The sequence below is a fragment of the Oncorhynchus mykiss genome, chromosome 20, assembly GCF_013265735.2.
Source record: "Oncorhynchus mykiss isolate Arlee chromosome 20, USDA_OmykA_1.1, whole genome shotgun sequence".
In the NCBI taxonomy this organism is placed as follows: Eukaryota; Metazoa; Chordata; class Actinopteri; order Salmoniformes; family Salmonidae; genus Oncorhynchus; species Oncorhynchus mykiss.
Genome location: NC_048584.1, coordinates 2883138 through 2909392, shown reverse-complemented (window position 1 = coordinate 2909392; position 26255 = coordinate 2883138). Strand labels below are relative to the sequence as shown.

Sequence of the window (26255 nt, the reverse complement as noted above, 5' to 3'; positions counted from 1 at the left end):
AGGGTTTTTCTTTACTTGTACTATTTTCTACATTTGTAGAATAATAGTGAAGACATCACAACTATGAAGTAGTAACCAAAAAAGTTTGACTTTGCTTATTTGAGCTGTTCTTACCATAATATGGACTTGGTATTTTACCAAATAGGGCTATCTACTGTATACCACCCCCTCCCTATCTTGTCACAATTGATTGGCTCAAACGCATTAAGTAGGAAAGAAATTCCACAAATGTGCTTTTAAAAATGAATCTGGTTGAGAGAATACCAAGAGTGTGCAAAGCTGTCATGAAGGCAAAGGGTGGCTACTTTGAAGAATCTCAAATATAAAATATATTTTGATTTATTTAACACTTTTTTGGTTACTACTTGATTCCATATGTGTTATTTCATAGTTTTGATGTCTTCACTACTATTCTACAATGTAGAAAATGGTAAAATAAAGAAATACCCTGGAATGAGTTGGTGTGAACAAACGTTTGACTGGTACCGTATATGTATGAGGAGAGCGAGAGACCAATCAGAGACAGATCGTCTTTGTCCCTATTGGTTAAACTCCCACCCTCACTATAGGAAAACCTTTCATCACCCTCAGCTTTTAAACACTCTGTCAAACCCAGTTGAATGGAGCTACAGAACCATTGCATTCAGATTCAAACTACAAACAGATCATTTTAAAGGAGTGCTTGCAATCCTCGTTTGTTCTTTTGATTTTTGAAATTTAAATAAGAGCATGTTTGTGATTATTTACATTTTTTTATGGGCTTTAGGTTGGAATCTACACTTACAGTAGATATTACCTTTTGATCAACCCACAATAGTGTTCAATGCTCTAAACCACAGGAGGTTGGTGGCACCTTAATTGGGGAGGACGGGCTCGTGGTAATGGCTGAAGTGGAATAGGTGGAATGGTATCAAATACATCAAACACATGGTTTCCGTGTTTGATGCCATTCCATTTGCTCCGTTCCAGACATTATTATGATTCATCCTCCCCTCAGCAGCCTCTACTGCTCTAAACCCAACCTGCTTCTCAAGGCCACTTCATACTCACAATACTGGCGGTTTTTAACCTGGGCTGGGTTCCGATTCGCTACCCTTCTCCAGAAGTGTGCACTCGTTCACCCCCCCCATTCATTTAAAAGCATTGGATTGGTGCAAGCACGGCTGGAGAGTTTCCACCAACATATTCCTCACACCAGTCCATTCCTTTTAAATCCACGAGGGGGAGTGAATGGGTGCACACTTCGGGAGAAGGGTCGAGAATTGGAATGTAGCACCAGTGTCTCACAAGTAGATTATATACTGCACAAAATCATTATCATCCTCGTCTCACTGTTCACTTTGTAGGGTAATGCTCTAAATTACATACACACACTTGAAATGTTATACTGGAAGTCTTGTCTGAGTTTAGGCCTCAGGATATTTGAGTTTTGAAGTCTGAACCAAACCCCTTCAAATTCCTAACTCACAGCCCAATAAGCTTCCCCAATGAGGTTATCTAACATATAACCAACTCTATAGACCCAGAGTATTTGGTTCTGAGACTGGGCAACTCACAAGTGTATCACAGCATATGAGGGAAAAGAGAAGAGACACTCCCAAGTAGTAACAAAAATGAAAAAAGTCTATAAATACAGTATAGTCATTTAACAACTTTCAAAGAAGTAGATCAGCAGCACGGTAGAGCACCCCCCCCCCCCCCAAATAAAACCTCAACCACAGATCCCCTTCAATATTAAGGCACCAGATATCCTGTTGATGGTTTGGTCATTTGTTTAAGTGTTTGTTTGTATGTTTGTTGTTGTTTGGAGTCTGGAGAGCAGTCTGCTATCACGGGGTGAGCTCATTCTAGTGTGGGGGCTCTGACTTTGGGGGTTAGGAGGCACCTTCCCCCAGGGGAATTTTTCAGGTGTACTCAGACTTGCGAATATAGTTGGAGGGGATGTAGCCTCGCCTGCCCCCCGCCTCACCGAGCCACCACTCGCTGTTGCCGTTCATGTCCTGGAACTCCAGGATGCGGACACGCTGATTGGCCGAGATGCTCAGCTCGTTAGCACAGCGGGCAGTGAATGAGTAGATGGCATAGTAAATCTAGAATGAAAAAATTATTAGATTGTCTTCTGTTAACAATGTCTGAACAAAGCAATAATGTAAAATTACAATACTGCATTCAAGATGGTTTCAAACAATAATTTTTTGAGGAATACTTGAAAACCTATTCCAACATAATAAATACACAACATAACCATTTATCAAATGACTGATTTATCTACATTCCTCTAATAACAGACTTTATTTCACAGTCCTATTGTAGGCCCGTCATACCTGATGCCCATCGAGCTCTGACTCTAGCTCAGGTTTGGGCTCCGCCTCTGGTTCAATGAACTCATCCCTTGAGTATGGGGACCTCCTCTGACCACCAAAGTCTCCATTCCGTTGGTACGAGCCGAGGGCCGCCTCAGTTGGGCCAGATCTCTGAGATAGACCCAAACGGTTGTTTCTGTGCGAAGAACAAGATTCTGTCTCCGAAGAGTCAGACAGCTCCTTGTGATTGGTTGTTGTTGTTTTACTTGAGTCGAATGAGTCCCTGTGATTAGAGGACTGTCGGTAGGTGGGGTCTGTAATGTCTCTGTGATTGGGGGAGTTTCGGAGCGCTGGGTCCAACAGGTCCCGGTGATTGGAGGGATTTCTGGGGGAGTCTGCAGGATTGCGGTTTGGCGAGGGAGTGTCTCTGTGGTGAGTTCTGCGGGAGAGGGTGGGGTCCTGGTTTAGGTCAAGGTTGGGGCGGGGTGAGGAGTGGCTTGTGTGAGGAGCAGTGGAGAAGCTGACGGCTGACGTTTCCTGGTTGAAGGTCAGCGTGCTGTTACTGTTCTGGCGGGAGAACACAGGGGATGAGCCACCATAGCCTGACTCATTGGAGGACTGGCTCTCAATGGAGACATCCGATTGGCTCCTGCGTTGGTTGTAGGGTTTCAGGAAGGAGCTGTACACAAAGCCCTTGGAGACTGCAGAGAGAAAAAATATGAATTAATCACTGATCAGCAATCATGCCAATGGAGAATCGCATTAATTTTCACACTATACGACACTAATCAATGAGTTCTACTACCACCAACCAACTTCAGTGTAAACAAAAATAGCAAGTTACACTTTATTTTACAGTCTGCAGTCAAGGGTTTTGGGATCGGAACAAGCACGTACAATCAAATAAGTCCGCAAAACTATCTATTGTCACCACATGATTTTGTAGAGTACCTACAGCCCCATTATTTCCCAACCAATATTGTCCATCTCAATAGCTCTGCTTCTTGTGTTGCACCCCATACCTACCCCCGTTATCGATGAGCCAGCGGTTGTTGCTACCCATGGGGTCCTGTTGTTTGATGACGCCCACCATGTCTCCCACTAATATGGACACGTCCAACTCCTGGGCCGCGTTAAAGTTCCTCTCCGCCTGGAAGAGTTTCTCTGGGCCGTACCGGGCCAACAGTCCTGCTCTCTGCTCATCTGTCTGCAGGATGTAGTTAGGCTAAGATATCAAGAGAGAGAAACAGACTTTCAACACCATTAGTACATCATTATATATCATTATTATGCCAAGTGGAACTGGCATCTAGGTAAGCAGAAACACTCACCGGTCCCTGCAACTGCTTCTTGGAAGTCTGTTTCTCCAGGGTCTTCTTGTCAAGAGGCTTGCGTGTGGAGGTGGAGGGTGGGAGGCTCTCTTGGCAGAAGCTGAAGCGCTGTAGAAGCTGGAGGACTCTACCATACTCCTCTTGGAACAATGATATCAGGTTCCCCTCATTGCCCCCAATGCATGATAACTGGAGCAAGAGAGAATCAAGAGTGAGAAAAAGCAATAGACACTAGTTACTAAAGCCAGCAGTAACCCTTGTGTGCCAGTAAGACATTAACTAGAAATTAATGTGGTCTCATGCAGATGCCATTCACTCAGCTGGGAGCTAGATCAATTATGCCAATAACGCATGGATACTGTAATACTATAATACCTCTAGCACTCTGCACTCAAAAGTTGAATTCTGAATATCAAGAATACAAAAAATATATATTGTAATAATTCCTGTATTGTCCATGCCTGTGGTGTCCAACATGTCCTGTCCTGAATTTGATTTAGAATAAATATGGCATGCAGGTCCCAACATAATGTCACCCTCTAGCGCGTGCGCACACACACACACACACACACACACACACACACACACACACACACACACACACACACACACACACACACACACACTTACCTGTAGCAAAGGCTGCAGCTGCCCTAGCGTTAGCTTGGTAAAATCTCTCTGGGCCTGTGCAAAGGCTCTCACACAGCCAGTAAACAGGTCTTCAGCAGCACGATGAAACTTGGGCAGCTCGTCCAACAGCTGGGCATTGAGCGCCTCGTAGTTGTTGCGTGCCGCCTGCAGCTCGTCCTGGACGCGGCGGTCTTTGAGGCGCTCAGCACGCTCCTTGCAGTTGTCGTAGTCCAGCAGCTTGTCAAAGCGCTTCTGAATGAGCTTGTGGGGCCCGGCAAACATGAGCAGAAGCTGGGTGAGAGGGAAGATGACCAAGGCTTCCGCTCGCTCCTTCTGCTTACACACATACACGCACATGTACACACACACACGGGAAAGGGAAGAACCTTTTAGCTTGTTTTCTATATTGGGACATGCTTCATAACGGTCTTATGATTAGAACAAAATTGGATGTCAACACTCACAAAGTGGGGGAACTGCTTGTCGCTAATGGAACGGTGGGCTCTCTGGAATCGTTCAGGGTCCAGCTGGCTCCGGTCTGTGTAGATGTCACAGAAACTGATAGCAGCCAGCACCTTCACTGAGGCCGATTCCTATTGGACAACACACACGCCAGTCAACACATGGGCCAGCCGATGACATGATAGAAGAAGAGTGATTGATCTGGGTCGTGTTCATTAGGCACCAATTGGAAGAAAATGGACTGAGGCAAAAAGGGACTTTTTAAAAATAGTTTTCAGTTGTATGCCCGAAGGAAGAAAACCCTGGTCAAAAGTCCATTTTGGAGCAAGTTTACAGTAGAAACAGTCTAGGTGGGTATCGCTGATAGTGATTGAACATTAGCAATCGTGCATACCATCCATTATATGTGCTTTTTGACATGCACATATCTTTATTTTATTCACTTAACCTTTATTTAATTAGGCACGTCAGTCAAGAACAAATTCTTATTTACAATGACGGCCTACCCAGGCCAAACCAGGACAACGCTGGGTCAATTGTGCACCGCCCTATGGGACTCCCAATCACGGCCGGATGTGATACAGCCTGGATTCAAACCAGGGACCTTAGTGACGCCTCTTGTACTGAGATGCAGTGCCTTAGACCGCTGTGCAACTCAGGTGTACTACAACTTGACAACAGCCGCTGCTATGATGCAGTGATTTAGACCGCTGCGCCACTCGGGAGCCCAGTCTTCTGCTTGCATTCATTCTGAATGCTTGTATTTGAATGACCAACTCACTTGTATGTGAATGAATGCGTTTGAAGTGTGATTCTACATACTATAGTGTGACTGTATGTAGTAGGATATTACTATTTACCCGAATATGCTGCAGGTACAGAGAGATGTCCCTGATGAAGGACTTGATGAGTCTCTCCTGGAGTCGGAACCTCTTCTCTGCCTCATCAAACGCCTCATCTTTGATCTGAAGAAAAGGGGGTGGAGAATCATCAGCAACTACAGATTTCATCACCAGTCCAAATTCAAATAGGAGTGCAAAGGGAAGACTGCCGCTAGTTTAGAGATGTTTAAAGATGTATGTGACAGACATAGTGAGACTTACGGCCACTTCTATTTTACACTCAATCAATGTAGTCATGGACAAATGTATTGTGACCATGGAGGTCATCTTTGGTCAACCTTTAGCCATACCTGGGGGGAGATCCCGGTGAGATGTTTGAGGTGGCTGCTCACGCGGTTGGACTTCTTAATGATGGAGTGCATGCTCAGCTTGGAGATCTTGTCAATGAGGGTGTCCTCGTCCCCTTTCCTGTACTTGAGCACTGTGGACAGAAGGGGACACATGAGTTAAAAACTGTTGCTAAATACACTAGTAAACTAAAGCAAGGGTCTCCAACTTCAGTTTTGGAAGGGGACCAGCGTGTACAGGCGTTTGCTCATACCCAGGTCCTTCCTCCTCTTGTATTCATTTATGTTGACATTGATCTCTTTGATGGACAGCAGTGCCTGGGCCAGTAGGGGCCTGTCGTGGTGAGACTCGGGCGTGGCACTCAGCAGCTCCATTAGTAGCAGTGGGTACCGCATCACCCTCTGCACCGGCTTGATCAGGAATGAACCCAGGTTGATGTAGTTGGTCTTCCCCCTGAGAGGGGGGATAATAGGAAGGAGATTGAGAGAAAGGTGGTGAGGATTGGGGATGGAGAAATACAGAGAGAGAGAGTTTGAAGGTAAAGGAGGAGTGAGGAGAAATGGGAAAGGACAGGATTGAAATTCAAAACAGAGAGAGAATTAGAATGTGAGCAAGAGATGCTTTGGAACACCCACCAGTCACTTCGGGAAGGGACACAACCACAAACCAAGCTGGCTACACCCACCAGTCACTTTGGGAAGGGACACAACCACAAACCAAGCTGGCTACACCCACCAGTCACTTCGGGAAGGGACACAACCACAAACCAAGCTGGCTACACCCACCAGTCACTTCGGGAAGGGACACAACCACAAACCAAGCTGGCTACACCCACCAGTCACTTCGGGAAGGGACACAACCACAAACCAAGCTGGCTACACCCACCAGTCACTTCGGGAAGGGACACAACCACAAACTAAGCTGGCTACACCCACCAGTCACTTCGGGAAGGGACACAACCACAAACCAAGCTGGCTACACCCACCAGTCACTTCGGGAAGGGACACAACCACAAACCAAGCTGGCTACACCCACCAGTCACTTCGGGAAGGGACACAACCACAAACCAAGCTGGCTACACCCACCAGTCACTTCGGGAAGGGACACAACCACAAACCAAGCTGGCTACACCCACCAGTCACTTCGGGAAGGGACACAACCACAAACCAAGCTGGCTACACCCACCAGTTACTTCGGGAAGGGACACAACCACAAACCAAGCTGGCTACACCCACCAGTCACTTTGGGAAGGGACACAACCACAAACCAAGCTGGCTACACCCACCAGTCACTTTGGGAAGGGACACAACCACAAACCATGCTGGCTACACCCACCAACTCTGACATCACTTGACACGTCCCTCGCCAAGTGATGCCCTATATCAGTGGTCACCAACCGGTCGATTTCCAAGGTATTCCTAGTCAACCAAACATTTATGTAAAAAACCCAACGATACCCGGTAGGCCTAGAGAGCAAATCAAGTGCACCTACAATATAGGCCTAACACTGGCCAATCAGATAGCTCAGATTACCGTGTCTGCACAGTTTCCTTGAACATCTGACTAAAAGGAAGACTCGAATGCACAGCAAAGTCGATACTGTGAGATTTCAAAACATTTAAAATCATGACTAGAGACTCAACGAATACAGCGAAAAGCTGCTGTTTTTATGTTATGTTTAAGTCGCTATTCAGCACTATCAACACTTATAATCCATAAAATGCACTTTCTCCCTACTTCCACTCACACAGCACTGCATCTGCAATGAATTACATAAGTTGCATTGTTATTATTTTGCGGCTTGTCTTTTTTTTAATAATCGAGGAATATTTCTGTTCATAGGGGTAGCTAACAACATGAATTAGCGCGTGAGGCAGCAATAATGCAGTGCGTCTAGAGTTTTGCCATCAGCTGGAAGACTGTTTCCCTTTTCTCGAGGTAGCCTCACCACTGCTCTCTCCCTCTCCTCAGTCTGACCCTCAGATGCAGGCCATCGATCCAGGAAAAAAGGAAATCATTATGCTCACTCAGCTGTGCCTCACAAGTAATACAAAAACATTTATATTACCAGTGTGATCATATACCAAACTTTACAAAAACATATCATTTCAAAATGGTCTGAAAAGAACAACATCGGCAGGGCAATTCAAGCTTAGCCAATATGCAGTGATGACGTATTGGGCCTATAGATAAAAAAAATCTGCGTGGTAGATATCGGCTTGCATTGAGACTCCGGAAGTGATCTTGACTGAGAAAAGGTTGGTGACCACTGCCCTTCATCAATGACACTGAACACACGCTCACATTTGTGCCATTGATCCAGCTACAAGTGCATATGTACTGTAGGGCCCTGTAAAAGTATTAGTATTTTTCCCCCAAATTCAGTTTTCTCCTTAATGATGTCCCAGGTGTCCATTTTCCCCTCTAAAATGCACTTTTTTAATAGAAAAAAAACCTAAATGTGATGTTCTAAGTCCAGAACAAACCACACCAGCAGAACACTTCTGAGTTCTGGATTACCCCTTAATTCCTAGCAAGATTTTGTTTAGCTGTGTTTTTGTAGAGTTTAGTCATTTGATGGTAGAGTTTGCAAAACAAATACCATGATTATTTGGATCATTCCAGTGGGTATCATTCTGCCAGGTAAGAATAGGCTACTTCGTATACTGAAAAAAATAAACGCAACATGCAACAATTTGAAAGATTTTGCTGAGTTACAGTTCATATAAGGAAATCAGTCAATTTAAATTAATTAATTAGGCCCTAACCTATGCATTTCACATGACTGGGAATACAGATATGCATCTGTTGGTCACAGATACCTGTGGGCGTGGATCAGAAAACCAGTCAGTATCTGGTGTGACCACCATTAGCTTCATGCAGTGATTGTTGCCTGTGGAATGTTGTCACAGCCATTGAAGAGGGTGAGAAGTTACTGGACATGGGCAGGAACTCAATTTGTGACATGTCTTTGTTTTTTGTTGTTGGATATTGGTGGGAACTGGGACACGCTGTCCTACACGTCGATCCAGAGCATCCCAAACTTGCTCAATGGGTGACATGTCTGGTGATTATGCATGCCATGGAAGCTTCCAGGAATTGTGTACAGATCCTTGTGACATGGGGCCGTGCATTATCATGCTGAAACATGAGGTGATGGCGGCGGATGAATGGCACGACAATGGGCCTCAGGATCTCGTCACGGTATCTCTGTGCATTCAAATTGCCATTGATAAAATGAATTGTGTTTGTTGTCCATAGCTTGAGCCTGCCCATAACATAACCACACCACCACCATGGGGCACTCTGTTCACAACGTTGACATCAACAAACCGTACACCCACATGACCCCATACACATACGTGGTGTGTGGTTGTGAGGCCAGTTAGATGTACAGACAAATCCTCTAAAACGACATTGGAGGCGGCTTATGGTAGAAAAATGTGCATTACATTTTCTGGCAACAGCTCTGGTGGACATTCCTGCAGTCAGCATGCCAATTGCACGCGCCCTCAAAACTTGAAACATCTGTGGCATTCTGTTGTGTGACAAAACTGCACATTTTAGAGTAACTTTTTATTGTCCCCACCACAAGGTGCACCTATGTAATGACCATGATGTTTAATCAGCTTCTTGATATGCCACACCTGTCAGGTGGAAGGATTATCTTGGCAAAGGAGAAATGCTCACTAACAGGGATGTAAACAAATGTGTGCACAAAATATGAGATCAATTAGCTTTTTGTGCATATGGAAAATTTCAGGGATCGTTTATTTCAGCTCATGAAACACTTTACATGTTGCATTTATATTTTTGTTCAGTGTAGTTAACATTTAATTTTTGGGAAGGTTTTTGGGAAAGCCTTTCCATCTACCAGAAGACTTCTCATTAACATCATCACTAAATGCTACACAAAGTTGTAGATGCACGCACCGCACATACACAGACAGGGGGAATTCTCAATGCCTCTTCAGAGAGTTGTAGAAGCACGCACCGCACATACACAGATAGGGGGAATTCTCAATGCCTCTTCAGAGAGTTGTAGAAGCACGCACCGCACATACACAGATAGGGGGAATTCTCAATGCCTCTTCAGAGAGTTGTAGGAAATACCAATCACTGATGCATTCCGCAAATTAATACATTTTCAATACATTTAGTTGATTCCCTACTAAGTTCAATACATTTAGTTGATTCCCTACTAAGTTCAATACATTTAGTTGATTCCCTACTAAGTTCAATACATTTAGTTGATTCCCTACTAAGTTCAATACATTTAGTTGATTCCCTACTAAGTTCAATACATTTAGTTGATTCCCTACTAAGTTCAATACTTTTAGGTGATTCCCTACTAAGTTCAATACATTTAGTTGAATCTCTACTAAGTTCAATACATTTAGTTGATTCCATACTAAGTTCAATACATTTAGTTGATTCCCTACTAAGTTCAATACATTTAGTTGATTCCATACTAAGTTCAATACATTTAGTTGATTCCCTACTAAGTTCAATACATTTAGTTGATCCCCTACTAGGTTCAATACATTTAGTTGATTCCCTACTAAGTTCAATACATTTAGTTGATTCCCTACTAAGTTCAATACATTTTTGAATATTGTGGAATTCCTTTTTAATGTCTAAATTTCATGATTCCTTCCACGTTCTCCACATCACAGATTTTATAGGGCCCTACATGCACTGCATGACCAAAAGTATGTGGACACCTGCATGTCGAACATCTCCTTCCAAAATCATGGACATTAATATGGAGTTGTTCCCCCATTTGCTGCTATAACAGCCTCCACTCTTCTGGGAAGGCTTTCCACTAGATGTTGGAACATTGCTGCTTCAACAGCCTCCACTCTTCTGGGAAGGCTTTCCACTAGATGTTGGAACATTGCTGCTATAACAGCCTCCACTCTTCTGGGAAGGCTTTCCACTAGATGCTGGAACATTGCTGCTATAACAGCCTCCACTCTTCTGGGAAGGCTTTCCACTAGATGTTGGAACATTGCTGCTATAACAGCCTCCACTCTTCTGGGAAGGCTTTCCACTAGATGTTGGAACATTGCTGCTATAACAGCCTCCACTCTTCTGGGAAGGCTTTCCACTAGATGCTGGAACATTGCTGCTATAACAGCCTCCACTCTTCTGGGAAGGCTTTCCACTAGATGTTGGAACATTGCTGCTATAACAGCCTCCACTCTTCTGGGAAGGCTTTCCACTAGATGTTGGAACATTGCTGCTATAACAGCCTCCACTCTTCTGGGAAGGCTTTCCACTAGATGTTGGAACATTGCTGCTATAACAGCCTCCACTCTTCTGGGAAGGCTTTCCACTAGATGTTGGAACATTGCTGCTATAACAGCCTCCACTCTTCTGGGAAGGCTTTCCACTAGATGCTGGAACATTGCTGCTATAACAGCCTCCACACTTCTGGGAAGACTTTCCACTAGATGCTGGAACATTGCTGCTATAACAGCCTCCACACTTCTGGGAAGGCTTTCCACTAGATGCTGGAACATTGCTGCTTCAACAGCGTCCACACTTCTGGGAAGGCTTTCCACTAGATGCTGGAACATTGCTGCTTCAACAGCCTCCACACTTCTGGGAAGGCTTTCCACTAGATGTTGGAACATTGCTGCTATAACAGCCTCCACACTTCTGGGAAGGCTTTCCACTAGATGTTGGAACATTGCTGCTATAACAGCCTCCACACTTCTGGGAAGACTTTCCACTAGATGCTGGAACATTGCTGCTATAACAGCCTCCACACTTCTGGGAAGGCTTTCCACTAGATGCTGGAACATTGCTGCTTCAACAGCGTCCACACTTCTGGGAAGGCTTTCCACTAGATGCTGGAACATTGCTGCTTCAACAGCCTCCACACTTCTGGGAAGGCTTTCCACTAGATGTTGGAACATTGCTGCTATAACAGCCTCCACTCTTCTGGGAAGGCTTTCCACTAGATGCTGGAACATTGCTGCTATAACAGCCTCCACTCTTCTGGGAAGGCTTTCCACTAGATGTTGGAACATTGCTGCTATAACAGCCTCCACTCTTCTGGGAAGGCTTTCCACTAGATGTTGGAACATTGCTGCTATAACAGCCTCCACTCTTCTGGGAAGGCTTTCCACTAGATGCTGGAACATTGCTGCTATAACAGCCTCCACTCTTCTGGGAAGGCTTTCCACTAGATGTTGGAACATTGCTGCTATAACAGCCTCCACACTTCTGGGAAGACTTTCCACTAGATGCTGGAACATTGCTGCTATAACAGCCTCCACACTTCTGGGAAGGCTTTCCACTAGATGCTGGAACATTGCTGCTTCAACAGCGTCCACACTTCTGGGAAGGCTTTCCACTAGATGCTGGAACATTGCTGCTTCAACAGCCTCCACACTTCTGGGAAGGCTTTCCACTAGATGTTGGAACATTGCTGCTATAACAGCCTCCACACTTCTGGGAAGGCTTTCCACTAGATGTTGGAACATTGCTGCTATAACAGCCTCCACACTTCTGGGAAGACTTTCCACTAGATGCTGGAACATTGCTGCTATAACAGCCTCCACACTTCTGGGAAGGCTTTCCACTAGATGCTGGAACATTGCTGCTTCAACAGCGTCCACACTTCTGGGAAGGCTTTCCACTAGATGCTGGAACATTGCTGCTTCAACAGCCTCCACACTTCTGGGAAGGCTTTCCACTAGATGTTGGAACATTGCTGCTATAACAGCCTCCACACTTCTGGGAAGGCTTTACACTAGATGTTGGAACACTACTGCTATAACAGCCTCCACACTTCTGGGAAGGCTTTCCACTAGATGTTGGAACATTACTGCTATAACAGCCTCCACACTTCTGGGAAGGCTTTCCACTAGATGTTGGAACATTACTGCTATAACAGCCTCCACACTTCTGGGAAGGCTTTCCACTAGATGTTGGAACATTGCTGCTATAACAGCCTCCACACTTCTGGGAAGGCTTTCCACTAGATGTTGGAACATTGCTGCTATAACAGCCTCCACACTTCTGGGAAGGCTTTCCACTAGATGCTGGAAAATTGCTGTGGGGATTTTCTTCCATTCAGCCACAAGAGCATAAGTGAGGTTGGGTACTGATGTTGGGTGAACAGGCCTGGCTCACAGTCTGCGTTTCAATTCATCCCAAAGGTGATCGACGGGGTTGAAGTCAGGGCTCTGTGCTAGCCAATCAAGTTCTTCCACACCAATCTCAGCAAACCGCTTTGTGCTAAGAGGCATTGTCATGTTGAAACAAGAAAGGGCCTCCCCCAAACTGTTGCCACAAAGTTGGAAGCACAGAATCGCTACAATTTCATTGTATGCTGTAGCATTTAGATTTCCCTTCACTGGAACTAAGGTGCCTAGCAAGAACCATGAAAAACAGCCCCACACCGTTATTCCTCCTCCACCAAACTTTACAGTTGGCACTATGCATTGGGACAGGTAGTGTTCTGGTGTCCGTCAAACCCAGATGATTCGTCCGTCGGACTGCCAGATGGTGAAGCGTAATTCATCACTCCAGAGAACGCATTTCCACTGCTCCAGAGTTCAATGGCGGCAAGCTTTACACCACTCCAGCTGACGCTTGGCATTGCGCACAGTGATCTAAGGCTTGTGTGCGTGAGGCTGCTCGGCCATGGACACCCATTTCATGACGATCCAACAAACAGTTGTTGTGCTGGCGTTGCTTCCAGAGGCCGTTTGGAACTAGTGATTGGCAGTGGTAGTGTTGCAACCAAGGAGTAGTGATCGGTAGTGGTAGTGTTGCAACCAAGGAGTAGTGGTAGTAGTGGTAGTGTTGCAACCAAGGAGTAGTGGTAGTGTTTCAACAAAGGAGTAGGGGTAGTAGTGGTAGTGTTTCAACAAAGGAGTAGTGGTAGTAGTGGTAGTGTTTCAACAAAGGAGTAGTGGTAGTGTTTCAACAAAGGAGTAGTGGTAGTGTTGCAACCAAGGAGTAGTGGTAGTAGTGGTGGTGTTGCAACCAAGGAGTAGTGGTAGTAGTGGTAGTGTTTCAACAAAGGAGTAGTGGTAGTAGTGGTAGTGTTTCAACAAAGGAGTAGTGGTAGTGTTGCAACCAAGGAGTAGTGGTAGTAGTGGTAGTGTTGCAACCAAGGAGTAGGGGTAGTAGTGGTAGTGTTGCAACCAAGGAGTAGTGGTAGTAGTGGTAGTGTTTCAACAAAGGAGTAGTGGTAGTAGTGGTAGTGTTTCAACCAAGGAGTAGTGGTAGTAGTGGTAGTGTTTCAACCAAGGAGTAGTGGTAGTGTTGCAACCAAGGAGTAGGGGTAGTAGTGGTAGTGTTGCAACCAAGGAGTAGTGGTAGTGTTTCAACAAAGGAGTAGTGGTAGTGTTGCAACCAAGGAGTAGTGGTAGTAGTGGTAGTGTTTCAACCAAGGAGTAGTGGTAGTGTTGCAACCAAGGAGTAGTGGTAGTAGTGGTAGTGTTGCAACCAAGGAGTAGTGGTAGTAGTGGTAGTGTTGCAACCAAGGAGTAGGGGTAGTAGTGGTAGTGTTGCAACCAAGGAGTAGTGGTAGTGTTTCAACCAAGGAGTAGTGGTAGTAGTGGTAGTGTTGCAACCAAGGAGTAGGGGTAGTAGTGGTAGTGTTGCAACCAAGGAGTAGTGGTAGTAGTGGTAGTGTTTCAACCAAGGAGTAGTGGTAGTAGTGGTAGTGTTGCAACCAAGGAGTAGTGGTAGTGTTTCAACAAAGGAGTAGTGGTAGTGTTTCAACCAAGGAGTAGTGGTAGTAGTGGTAGTGTTGCAACCAAGGAGTAGTGGTAGTGTTGCAACCAATTTTTTGGTGCTTCAGCACCCGGCGTTCCCGTTCTATGAGCTTGTGTGGCCTACAATTTCACGGCTAAGCCATCGTTGCTCCTAGACATTCCACAATAACAGCCCTTACAGTTGACCGGGCAGCTCTAGCAGGGCTTGTTGGAAAGGTGGTGTCCTATGAGTGGTGGTATCCTATGAGTTCTTCAGTAAGGCTACTGCCAATGTTTTTCTATGGAAATTGCATGGCTGTGTGCTCGATTTTACACACCGGTCAGAAACGAGTGTAGCTGAAATAGCCAAATCGGCTAATTTGAAGCGGTGTCCACATACTTTTGTATATATTGTGAATGTAAGGAATGTGCTGGCCATTCAATCATTATCATCAAAAGTGCACATATTTGAATGATGAGACTCATGTGGAAATGGAGGGACTCAACATGTGTCCAGTAACTATATAACATCCACCTTTACTGACTTAGTTTTAATGTATTCCAAGAGAAAAAGCTACTTAGGCAACCTTACACAGGATTCAATGATTGATATTTAATCTATAGGTAAGATACTATATGTAAAGCTAATTACAGCAAAGCAAATGAAGATCTGTATATTTTGAATGTTAAATTATTAGCTGGGGGCCTCCCGGGTGGCGCAGTGGTCTAGGGCACTGCTAGCTGTGCCACCAGAGAGTCTGGGTTCCAGGCGGCCAGAGAGTCTCAATTGGCCTAGCGTCGTCCGGGTTAGGGAGGGTTTGGCCGGTAGGGATATCCTTGTCTCATCGCGCACTAGTGACTCCTGTGGCGGGCTGGGCGCAGTGCACGCTAACCAGGTCGCCAGGTACAGTGTTTCCTCAGACACATTGGTGCGGCTGGCTTCCGGGGTGTTTTGGAGGACGCATGGCTTTCGACCTTCGTCTCTCCCGAGCCCGTACGGGAGTTGTAGCGATGAGACAAGATAGTAACTACTAACAATTGGATACCACGAAATTGGGGAGAAAAGGGGGTAAAGAATTTATTTCAAAATAATAAATAAATTATTAGCTTTAAAAGCAATTTTCTGATGAATATCTTAAAGTAGATTATTTCAGTTAATAAAATATTGTCCATACGTAAATGGTGAAGGGATTACTACTGTACTCCAGTAGTACAGTAGTACTGTACTATGTCTGTTCAGTCACCAACAACAATCTTTGTTGGCCCTTAGAAAACTGGTCCCACAAAACAGAAGTCAACATTTCACTTTACCAAAGGCAGTCACAACAGTAAACACAGATGCACATACACACACAGAGCATAAAACACAGCAGCACATTGTGTGAGCTCCAGACTTGTGCCAAAATAGTATTTGCTTTCTCTCAAATACTTAAGGTGTGCTTGATTAAACTCCCCCGATACAATGGAACTAATGGAATAGTATCATATTTGCAAACCCTGCCCCCCTAGACCCGAGGCAAGCTAGAAGTGCCTTCAGAAAGTATTAATACCCCTTAAATTTATTCCACATTTTTCTTTGTTACAGCCTGAATTAAAATGTATTACATTTATTTATTTCTCACACACAATACCCAATAATGACAAAGTTAAAAAAATACAAAAATAAAAATGAAATATATAAATGAGATATTTCTGTAAGTATTCACAGCCCTTTGTTATGAATTGAGCTCAGGTGCATCCCCATTTTCTTGGATCATCCTTGAGATGTCACTACAACTTGATTGGAGTCCACTTGTGGCCAATTCAATTGTTTGGACATGATTTAGGATAAATTAACCTGTCTATATAAGGTCCAACAGTTGACAGTGCATGTCAGAGCAGAAACTATACCATGTAGTCCAAGGAACTGCCCGTAGAGCTCCGACATAGAATTCTGATGAGGCATATATCTGGGGAAGGGTATAAAACAATCTCTAGAGTGTTGAAAGAGTCCAAGAGCATAGTGGTCTCCATAGGGGCACTTCCAGTTGACACAGGAAGCTGAACTTGAACACATATCCTCATTGGGGTAGGCTCTTACGGAATCCTGCGTTTTAAGTCTTTACGTTAAGAAACGACTGATTTACACAGGGTTGAATGCGGTGTATTTCACAAACTGCAGGTTGGGTATATCAAAACACCTTTAGGGTCAATTAAACCACTTCAGGTTGCTCCAGGAAGCTTAGAATCAACACAGGTAGACCTCATAGTGGCCTGATGGATTGTCATGCAATAAAATGCAAATGAATTACTTAAAAATCATACAATGTAATTTTCTGGATTTTTGTTTTAGATTCTGTCTCTCACAGTTGAAGTGTACCTATGATAAAAATGACAGACCTCTACATGCTTTGTAAGTAAAGCCTGCAAATGCTTTGTAAGTAAAACCTGCAAAATCGGCAGTGTATCAAATACTTGTTCTCCCCTCTATATATCTGTATTTAATTTTCTCTAAATTTGAAAACATTTATAAAAACATGTTTTGACTGTCATTATAGGGTATTGTGTGTAGATGGGTGAGGAAAAATCAATATTTATTCCATTTTGATTTCAGGCTGTAACAAGGGGTATGAACACTTTCTGAAGGCACTTTAAATCAAGTGCATCTAAGTACTATAAACATGTTCAGCACACACACACCAGCTTTAAAACTATTAAAGGAGAAAACACATGTAGACAAAGCTTATTTTGGGGTTAGTGAGCCACAGTCATGCAGTCCGGCGGTTTCTCATGCAGATATCATAGCAACACTCTTTAGGGAGACTTACCAGTCGCGATACACCGCCCTGGGATGGGGAAGAGGGTGGGAGAAGCAGAGGGATGGGGAGAGTGAGAGTGAGACAAGAACACATACAGAAGACATTATAAAGCTTGGCTAAAGAGCATAAAGGGTCTTTGACATTATACCTTCCTGTCCAGTAATCAGGTGTTTCCCTAACAGACAGTCACTGCTATTGTCTAGCAGTTAAGAGTTTATTAGCACTAAGATGTGATAGGAAAGTTGGTATTGTTCATCTCAAAGACCACAGCTACATTCCAGGCTTTGGGAGGATCACACAAACAACCTTAGGAAACACAGCAGTAAACCGTACAGAAGTCATACAACCTGCAGTGTCAAATCCACTTAAATCTTGAACAAAATACACTACATTAAATGTCAATGTCAATTTCGATGCTACACTCAATTATGAGAGGATACACTTTTCTAATCTAGCCTTGCATACCCTTGTAACATATACTGTAGTGCCAACTTTGGGTGTAGGGTAAAGTTGCCCCTACATGCTGATATTGGGTCAGTTTTCCATTTCCTTCACCAATGGTTAAGGTTAGGATTGGGGGAAGGAGAGCTGTTCCTAGATCTGTACCAAGAGGAAACTTCACCCTGGAGTGCTAATTTTAAGAGCTTTAAAGTTCGTAGTTCAACTGCAGAAATCCATGAATCCAAGTTAGAGTTAATAAACTGTCCAATGCTATAGCAACGGCTGTTGTTGTAGCACAAGTTGTAGTACACAGAGTTGCACAGCTGTCTAAGGCACTGCATCCTTTCCAACCAACAAGTGCGCTAACAAATAAAGAATGATTCATTTAAGATTGACTTTGAGTGTCCCTGTGGAAGAATTTCCACGACATTATGACCGTTGCCATAATGTGTTATGCCACTGGGTGTCAAGTAAAACGTGTTGCCGAATGAATAATCACCTTTGAAGCGCTGTCCATTTAGTTGTGTTTGGCTTAGAATCAGCATCCACAACGACTATGTTTTCCACTCAGTTTCAACCTATTCTTGAACTTCTTTCTTCAAACTGATCATCACAGTAGCTAGGTTTCCATCTAATTTGCGATAGATTTTCATGCTAATATATATAGTTTTTGCATAAAACAATATGCACATTTTCTCTCCAGAGATGCTTCCATCAAACTTACTTTTTGTGGATAAAAGCCTGTGTGTGATGACTTTTACTGTTAAATTCCCATGTACCAAATTAAAAATACAAGTTAAATGGGTTTCCATTGCATTTTCAACTTTATTGGTGTTTTTGTCACAAAAACTGTTGCGTTATAGGGCAAACGTGCCCACTCTGGTCTTGGCACATGCGCTCTAGCCAACAGCTTGCAAATACAGTGCAGGTAAGCTACCTACACGATGAGATTATTATGGACAAAAGAGCGATATGATTTGTATTTGTCAAAAGGCAGCCAAGCATTGATCATCATGTCACCAGAATAAGACCCTTGATATTTATTGGAAAGGAGCATCAAGCTCATCACGTTGCACATTCACCAACCTGTGAAGTTCAACACAATTTATTTAATTTGTAGCCTAATAAACTGTACGGTTTCCCGAGTCGTAGTGAGAGGACCACACAGCATATCATTGTGTGACTCCAAGTTTACTTCGATATGATGGTTATTATATCAATATTAAGGCGTTTCCGTCACCATTTCTCACGTAATTAATGTTACAGACACAAAAACATCCTACCATGTTGAATAGAAAGATTGTCTGCCGGGACCATGTATAAAACGGTCCCGGCATTTCCATCAGCCCGGTCGTCACTTTGTTGATGCATCAGGTAATTCATCCGCATTAAATGGTGTGATAGAAACGTGGTTTTTGAGGTCAAAACATGTAGATACTGTTTTGGTGATAAGTGTTTGATGTTTGACTGCATTTGCTTTGATGTCAGAATGGTTAGAGGGACAGTAGAGGTCTGAGTACGAGGCCATTCGTGACCTGATGGAGGGATAATAGAGCCCTGAGTACGAGGCCATTAGGACCTGATGGAGGGACAATAGAGCCCTGAGTACGAGGCCGTTCGCGACCTGATGGAGGGACAATAGAGCCCTGAGTACGAGGCCATTCGCGACTTGATGGAGGAACAATAGAGCCCTGAGTACGAGGCCAGTCGCGACCTGATGGAGGGACAATAGAGCCCTGAGTACGAGGCCATTCGCGACTTGATGGAGGAACAATAGAGCCCTGAGTACGAGGCCAGTCGCGACCTGATGGAGGGACAATAGAGCCCTGAGTACGAGGCCATTCGCGACCTGATGGAGGAACAATAGAGCCCTGAGTACGAGGCCATTCGCGACCTGATGGAGGGATAATAGAGCCCTGAGTACGAGGCCATTAGGACCTGATGGAGGGACAATAGAGCCCTGAGTACGAGGCCGTTCGCGACCTGATGGAGGGACAATAGAGCCCTGAGTACGAGGCCATTCGCGACTTGATGGAGGAACAATAGAGCCCTGAGTACGAGGCCAGTCGCGACCTGATGGAGGGACAATAGAGCCCTGAGTACGAGGCCATTCGCGACCTGATGGAGGAACAATAGAGCCCTGAGTACGAGGCCATTCGCGACCTGATGGAGGGACAATAGAGCCCTGAGTACGAGGCCATTAGCGACCTGATGGAGGGACAATAGAGCCCTGAGTACGAGGCCATTAGCGACCTGATGGAGGGACAATAGAGCCCTGAGTACGAGGCCATTAGCGACCTGATGGAGGGACAATAGAGCCCTGAGTACGAGGCCATTAGCGACCTGATGGAGGGACAATAGAGCCCTGAGTACGAGGCCATTAGCGACCTGATGGAGGAACAATAGAGCCCTGAGTACCAGGCCATTAGGACCTGATGGAGGGACAATAGAGCCCTGAGTACGAGGCCATTAGCAACCTGATGGAGGGACAATAGAGCCCTGAGTACGAGGCCATTCGCGACCTGATCGAGGGACAATAGAGCCCTGAGTACGAGGCCATTAGCGACCTGATGGAGGGATAATAGAGCCCTGAGTACCAGGCCATTAGGACCTGATGGAGGGACAATAGAGCCCTGAGTACGAGGCCATTCGCAACCTGATGGAGGGACAATAGAGCCCTGAGTACGAGGCCATTCGCGACCTGATGGTCAGGCACTATCAACGCATGTCCAGAGTGCATAAAAGGAGATTAACATGACTCAACGGTCACATGGAACTTGACTGCGGTCATGACTCATGACTGCCGGTGTGGCGGTAATATGGTCACAGCCCTAGGTAAGGCCCTCTTTTCAGGGTGTATACTCGTACATCAAGCTTACTTACGACATGTATTCTAGGCAATTGTGAAGAAAGTTGAGCCAAGTTGAACACAGAACGCCGTTGCCCAGGCCCTTCTTTTTAAATGAATCATAGTATCTTTCTTCAAACAAAGCCCACACCAGCACACTAGTGGATAAACAAAACGGTGTTAGCCCTAGTCTCTGCTGAAAGACTGGGTGAAACAAGACTGGAGAGGTGAAACTAGGCAGGGCACATTCTTCAAACTCCACATGATTACAATGTACTGGGACAGAAAGGACATCCCATGCATTGGACTACTCATACATAGTGTTTGTGCGTGAGTGTGCTTAGGGGTATAAGGCCAAATGATCTCGATGCCTATGCTCGAGATGAGTTCAAAGTATGGAAGCATGGCAAAGTAGCTCCACTCTACTCAGATTCATTTAAATCAAGGCATTACTAGTTGCTAGGCAGATTTCTTCTACCATGACCAAATCCGAGCTCAATCAATAGAGGCAAGAATCTAGCTACATTAAAGATATGCAAAGATTTTCCTCCGGTTGCCCAATGGTCATCATTGCTTGTAATATGCAATAATAAGTCCTTCATACACAGGCTCACATACATATTTCACTCTAGTGGTAGCATGAGTACCTAGTGCTGTTAATATTCTGTTCATAGCCTATCCAGTCTAAGTCTAAAAAACCAGTACAATGAGAATGTGATCAGGCTATACTATTCCATAAGTCTAAAAACCCAGTACAAAGAGAATGTGATCAGGCTATACTATTCCATAAGTCTAAAAACCCAGTACAAAGAGAATGTGATCAGGCTATACTATTCCATAAGTCTAAAAACCCAGTACAAAGTATTCCATCTCTCAACCTCAATGAGGTGAGATTTCTATGACAACAATACGGTTTCCATTACAATCCATTTTCAACAACATGGTGCATCCATTTGGTCAATGTAGAATTATTTTCTAGATGTTGATGTCACAAGTAGACAGGCTCACACACAAACACGCCACTCATTGCAGAAGGGTGAGTAAGGTTTCTCTATCAATTCACATGCAATAGTACATAATGGCACAATGTCTCATTAAACAATGCTTTGTTTTAGTATGTCCCAATTCTCCTTGGAATATAACTCCCTTTCCTTGTGTCCGTTCGTTCACGGTTGCTGGTAAACAAAAAAACTGGTTTCAATCCAAAGCAAAGAAAGGATGGGTTGAGGTTACGTAAGAGTTAAGAATTGTGACGCAACCATGGGGTATTTCTCAACAAGCTGAAGTTTCTTCCTCGTCTCCTTTTTCTTCTTCTACATTTATGTGAAATGACTGGGTACATGTAGGGAACAGAATACTGGTGGCATCCAGCATTTTGAAAAAGAGGAGAGGGAAAAAAGAAGGCACTATACATTGGTGAAAGCAGAGTTGGAGTCAATGTCACTCATTCCAGTGAAATCAGGAAGTTAACTGAAATTACAATGAAATAAAATCAAATATTCCTAATTGAAAATTGTAGTTTTAAAACCTTAATTTGAATGACTATTTATCTGCCAAATGCATTGCATTAAAATGGAATTGACCTGATAGCACTTATTGGCCTTGTCCCAAAAAACAATAACTTCTACCCCTTAGACACCTATGTAGATCTGAAATGGTCGGATTGGTTCAAGCAATGTGGTAGTACCTCTAAATTTCCCTCAGGTGGAAATTTTGCCATATTGCTTACACTTATCCAATTCTTTCAGATCTGCCCATGGTGGTATGGGCTTCTGGACGGGACTGTGGTCTCTCTCTCAGGCTTTAAATCTGCTCTGTTTGTGTGTAGTCACCTGAGTTTCTCCAGGCACTCCAGCACGTGTCTCTGGATGCTCTCGTCCTTCTCGTACATTTCCAGGAGAGAAATGGCGTCATCGTGGTTCTGACAGTAGATCTTGTACACCTCCTCGAGCTCTACCTTAAAGTCCAAGAACACTTTTCCTGGGAAATGCAACAGAGCAATACCACTGTCATTTTATTGTTCCTCATTTATCAATACTTAAAGGTAAAGTTCATATTTTTCAACCAAATCTAAATGTTTTATGTAAATAGCATGTTAGAGAAGAGTCACTTGGTTTTGAGAAACTTACCCCAACCAGCAATATAGTCCCTCATGCTCATTCTGCACTACCAGGGCACGGCTAAAACATGAACAAAGGCTCCAATAACACCCAAATACGTCGTTTTAGAAACGGCAACACTCTCAGTATAGTGATGCAGGTCTTTAGATGTTTTACACATGACATTGTGTAATTCTAAACTTTTTCCCGCAAAGTTATATCCCATTTTGTTGGACTCGAGTGATACTTTACCATGTGTGCATGCGTTGGTTACACAGAGAAGTATCGCTCGAGTCCAACACAATGGAATATACTGCACTGCAGAATGAGCATAATTAAGTTTCTCAAAACCAAGTGAAATCGCCAAAAACATGTCTGGACTCTTCGATAACATGCCATTTACATCAAACATAGAGATTTGGTTAAACAAATATGAACTTATCCTTTAAAGAAAGTAATGGAAAACTGGTTTGGGACTTTTGTCTAGATTATTTCTTTAAGTCTACCATCTCCCTCCGAACCGCATCTCCCAAAGTCAAGTGTGTGATGGCCATAGTGGGAGGAAGCCTGGCTGACGTGACCCACGAGGTACACAGCGAGGGAGAGCTGTGACACACTGGTCTGGAAAGGAGTCCATTTGTTGATGCAATATTCGTCTTGAGATTTTTTATTGGTTCTCTCAAATATGATTTTTTCCCTGAGGGATTGAGACCTCTCATTGTTGTTGAAAATACAACAGTTGTCATGGAAGGGAGCAGCGCTCAGGGCTGTGTGTGGCTGTACATGTGGCTGTTTGAGTGAGGAACAACCAACCAGTTAAAGCACATATTATTATCGATGTGCCAAAACAGCCCAGAGGACTTTGAGTTGGGTCTCAGTCAGACTTAGTGGGAGGCACATCTTTCAAGTTTTTCTAATCATTAAGTTGTCACGAACCTCGCCGAGGAGGGTGCCTCTTCCTGTTCGGGCGGTGCTCGGCGGTCGTCGTCGCCGGCCTATTAGCTGCCATCGATTCCCTTTCCGTTTGTTTTGGGTTATTGGTTAATTGGGTACACCTGTTTTGTATTAGGATTTGTTTGTAGGGTATTTAGGGGCACTAGGCCCGCTGGGTATTTGTGCGGGCTTGTTTTTGTTACTCTGTGTTTTGATGGTATGATTTTTTCCTGTATTTATTCTCCGGACTGTTTAGTCCTGTTGTTTTTGACTGGTAACTCATTTTACGCCCTGTGTGTTGGCGTGACTGTTTTTGTTGCGCTGGGGAATAAATGTGAAGAAACGACTGAACCCTGCTCTCTGCGCCTGATTCCAACCACCACACCTAGTAGATCGTAACAGAAGCCCGCACCTTCGAAATGGAGTCAGCAGGAGCAGCGACCACTCCTCTCCCCACTATGGAGGAGCGCGTTCATCACCACACAGCTGTCCTCCATCGGATTGGTACCGCGATGGACCAGATGATGGAGAGGATGGAACGATGGGAGAGGAGTGGTCTCCCGACGTCTACCCCAGCTCCCCCACTGCCGACACCACCTACTCCACCTACGTCGTCCTCTGGGTCCGGCGCACTACGTCTCTCCCCCCCGAGGGAGTACGATGGAGCGGCTGCTGGGTGCCGGGGATTTTTGCTCCAGCTGGAGCTCTACCTGGCTACTGTGCGTCCGGCTCCCTCGGGTGAGGAGAGTGTGAGCCTCCTCGTCTCCTGTTTAACGGGCAGGGCCCTGGATTGGGCTAACGCAGTCTGGAACAGTCCAGACTCGGCTCGGGACAACTACCTGGAGTTCACCCGCCGTTTCCGAGCAGTGTTCGATCATCCACCAGAGGGTAAAGCGGCGGGTGAGCGACTGTTCCACCTCAGACAGGAGACGAGGAGCGCGCAGGACTTCGCGTTGGAGTTTAGGACCCTAGCTGCTGGTGCTGGGTGGAATGACAGGGCCCTGATGGACCATTACCGGTGTAGTCTCCGGGAGGACGTCCGCCGGGAGCTGGCTTGCAGGGACACAACTCTCTCCCTGGATGAACTAATAGACATGTCTATTCGATTGGACAACCTGCTAGCTGCCCGCGGGCGTTCAGAAGGGGTCCTGTTAATTCCACCTTCCAGCTCTCCCACTCCCACTCCGATGGAGTTGGGAGGAGCTGCATCTAGGGGGATCAGAGGGGGCTCCTCCTGCTCCTATTGTGGACGGAGAGGACACACTTCGGACCGGTGTTGGAGGAGTCCTTCTGGGAGTTGAGATGGTCGGCAGAACGCTCCTCGGCCACCCCAGGTGAGTAAGCACCAAACTCACCCAGAGCTCCCTGTTGGTCACATGTTTTTGTTCATTTTTTCCCCTGCATTTTTCCCCTCTCTTCAGCATAAGGCGCTAGTCGATTCAGGCGCAGCTGTGAGTTTTATGGATCGTGGACTCGCCCGTAAATTGGGTATTCCGTTAGTGCAGATAGACCCACCTGTCCCCGTGCACTCCTTAGATAGCCGACCGCTAGGGTCAGGGCTGGTCAGGGAGGCCACGATTCCGCTGGACATGGTAACGCAGGGGAATCATAGGGAGAGGATCAGTTTCTACCTTATTGATTCACCTGGGTTTCCGGTGGTGTTGGGGGTTCCCTGGCTGGCTATTCACAATCCCCTTATTTCCTGGAAACAGGGGGCTCTTAAGGGGTGGTCAGACGAGTGTTCAGAGAGGTGTATAGGAGTTTCCATCGGTGCCACGACGGTGGAGAGTCCAGACCAGGTTTCCACCGTGCGCATTCCCCCAGAATATGCCGATTTGGCTATCGCTTTTAGTAAGAAGAAGGCGACCAAATTACCACCCCATCGACAGTGGGATTGCGTGATAAACCTCCTGGAGAACGCTGCACTTCCCCGGAGTCATGTGTACCCACTGTCACAGGAGGAGACGCTGGCTATGGAAACATATGTCACGGAAGCTCTGAGACAGGGGTACATTCGGCCCTCCATGTCACCCGTCTCCTCGAGTTTTTTTTTGTGAGGAAAAAGGAGGGAGGTCTGCGTCCGTGCATTGATTATCGAGGTCTCAATTCGATCACGGTGGGTTTTAGTTATCCGCTACCTCTCATCGCTACGGCGGTGGAATCATTCCACGGAGCGCGTTTCTTCACAAAACTGGACCTCAGGAGCGCGTATAATCTGGTGCGTATTCGGGGAGGAGACGAGTGGAAAACAGCGTTTAGTACCACATCAGGCCACTATGAGTACCTCGTCATGCCGTATGGGTTGAAAAATGCTCCAGCCGTCTTTCAATCCTTTGTAGATGAGATTCTCAGGGACTTGCACGGGCAGGGTGTGGTAGTCTATATTGATGACATCTTGATTTATTCTGCCACACGCGCCGCGCATGTTTCCCTGGTGCGCAAGGTTCTTGGGCGACTGCTGGAGCATGACCTATACGTCAAGGCTGAGAAATGTGTGTTC

At 45.1% G+C, this 26255-nt stretch overlaps 1 protein-coding gene across 3 annotated transcripts in view; it reads right to left on the bottom strand.

The window, feature by feature from the left end:
- Positions 1 to 1760: 1760 nt before the first annotated feature.
- The window catches only part of LOC110498819 (dynamin binding protein), a 124711-nt gene continuing 100216 nt past the window's right edge, over positions 1761 to 26255 (bottom strand). For 2 of the 3 annotated variants that reach the window (XM_021575455.2, XM_021575456.2), the window contains 11 exons: positions 22556 to 22703; positions 17444 to 17461; positions 6170 to 6369; positions 5919 to 6049; positions 5587 to 5691; positions 4729 to 4857; positions 4265 to 4597; positions 3635 to 3823; positions 3330 to 3528; positions 2325 to 3004; positions 1761 to 2090 (listed from right to left, as the gene is read on the bottom strand). In XM_021575455.2, the coding sequence (XP_021431130.2) occupies positions 1905 to 2090; positions 2325 to 3004; positions 3330 to 3528; positions 3635 to 3823; positions 4265 to 4597; positions 4729 to 4857; positions 5587 to 5691; positions 5919 to 6049; positions 6170 to 6369; positions 17444 to 17461; positions 22556 to 22703 (2318 nt within the window). In that variant the 3' untranslated portion in view covers positions 1761 to 1904. The remainder of the gene's footprint in view (positions 2091 to 2324; positions 3005 to 3329; positions 3529 to 3634; positions 3824 to 4264; positions 4598 to 4728; positions 4858 to 5586; positions 5692 to 5918; positions 6050 to 6169; positions 6370 to 17443; positions 17462 to 22555; positions 22704 to 26255) is intronic. The other variant, XM_036955607.1, reaches the window with a different exon arrangement.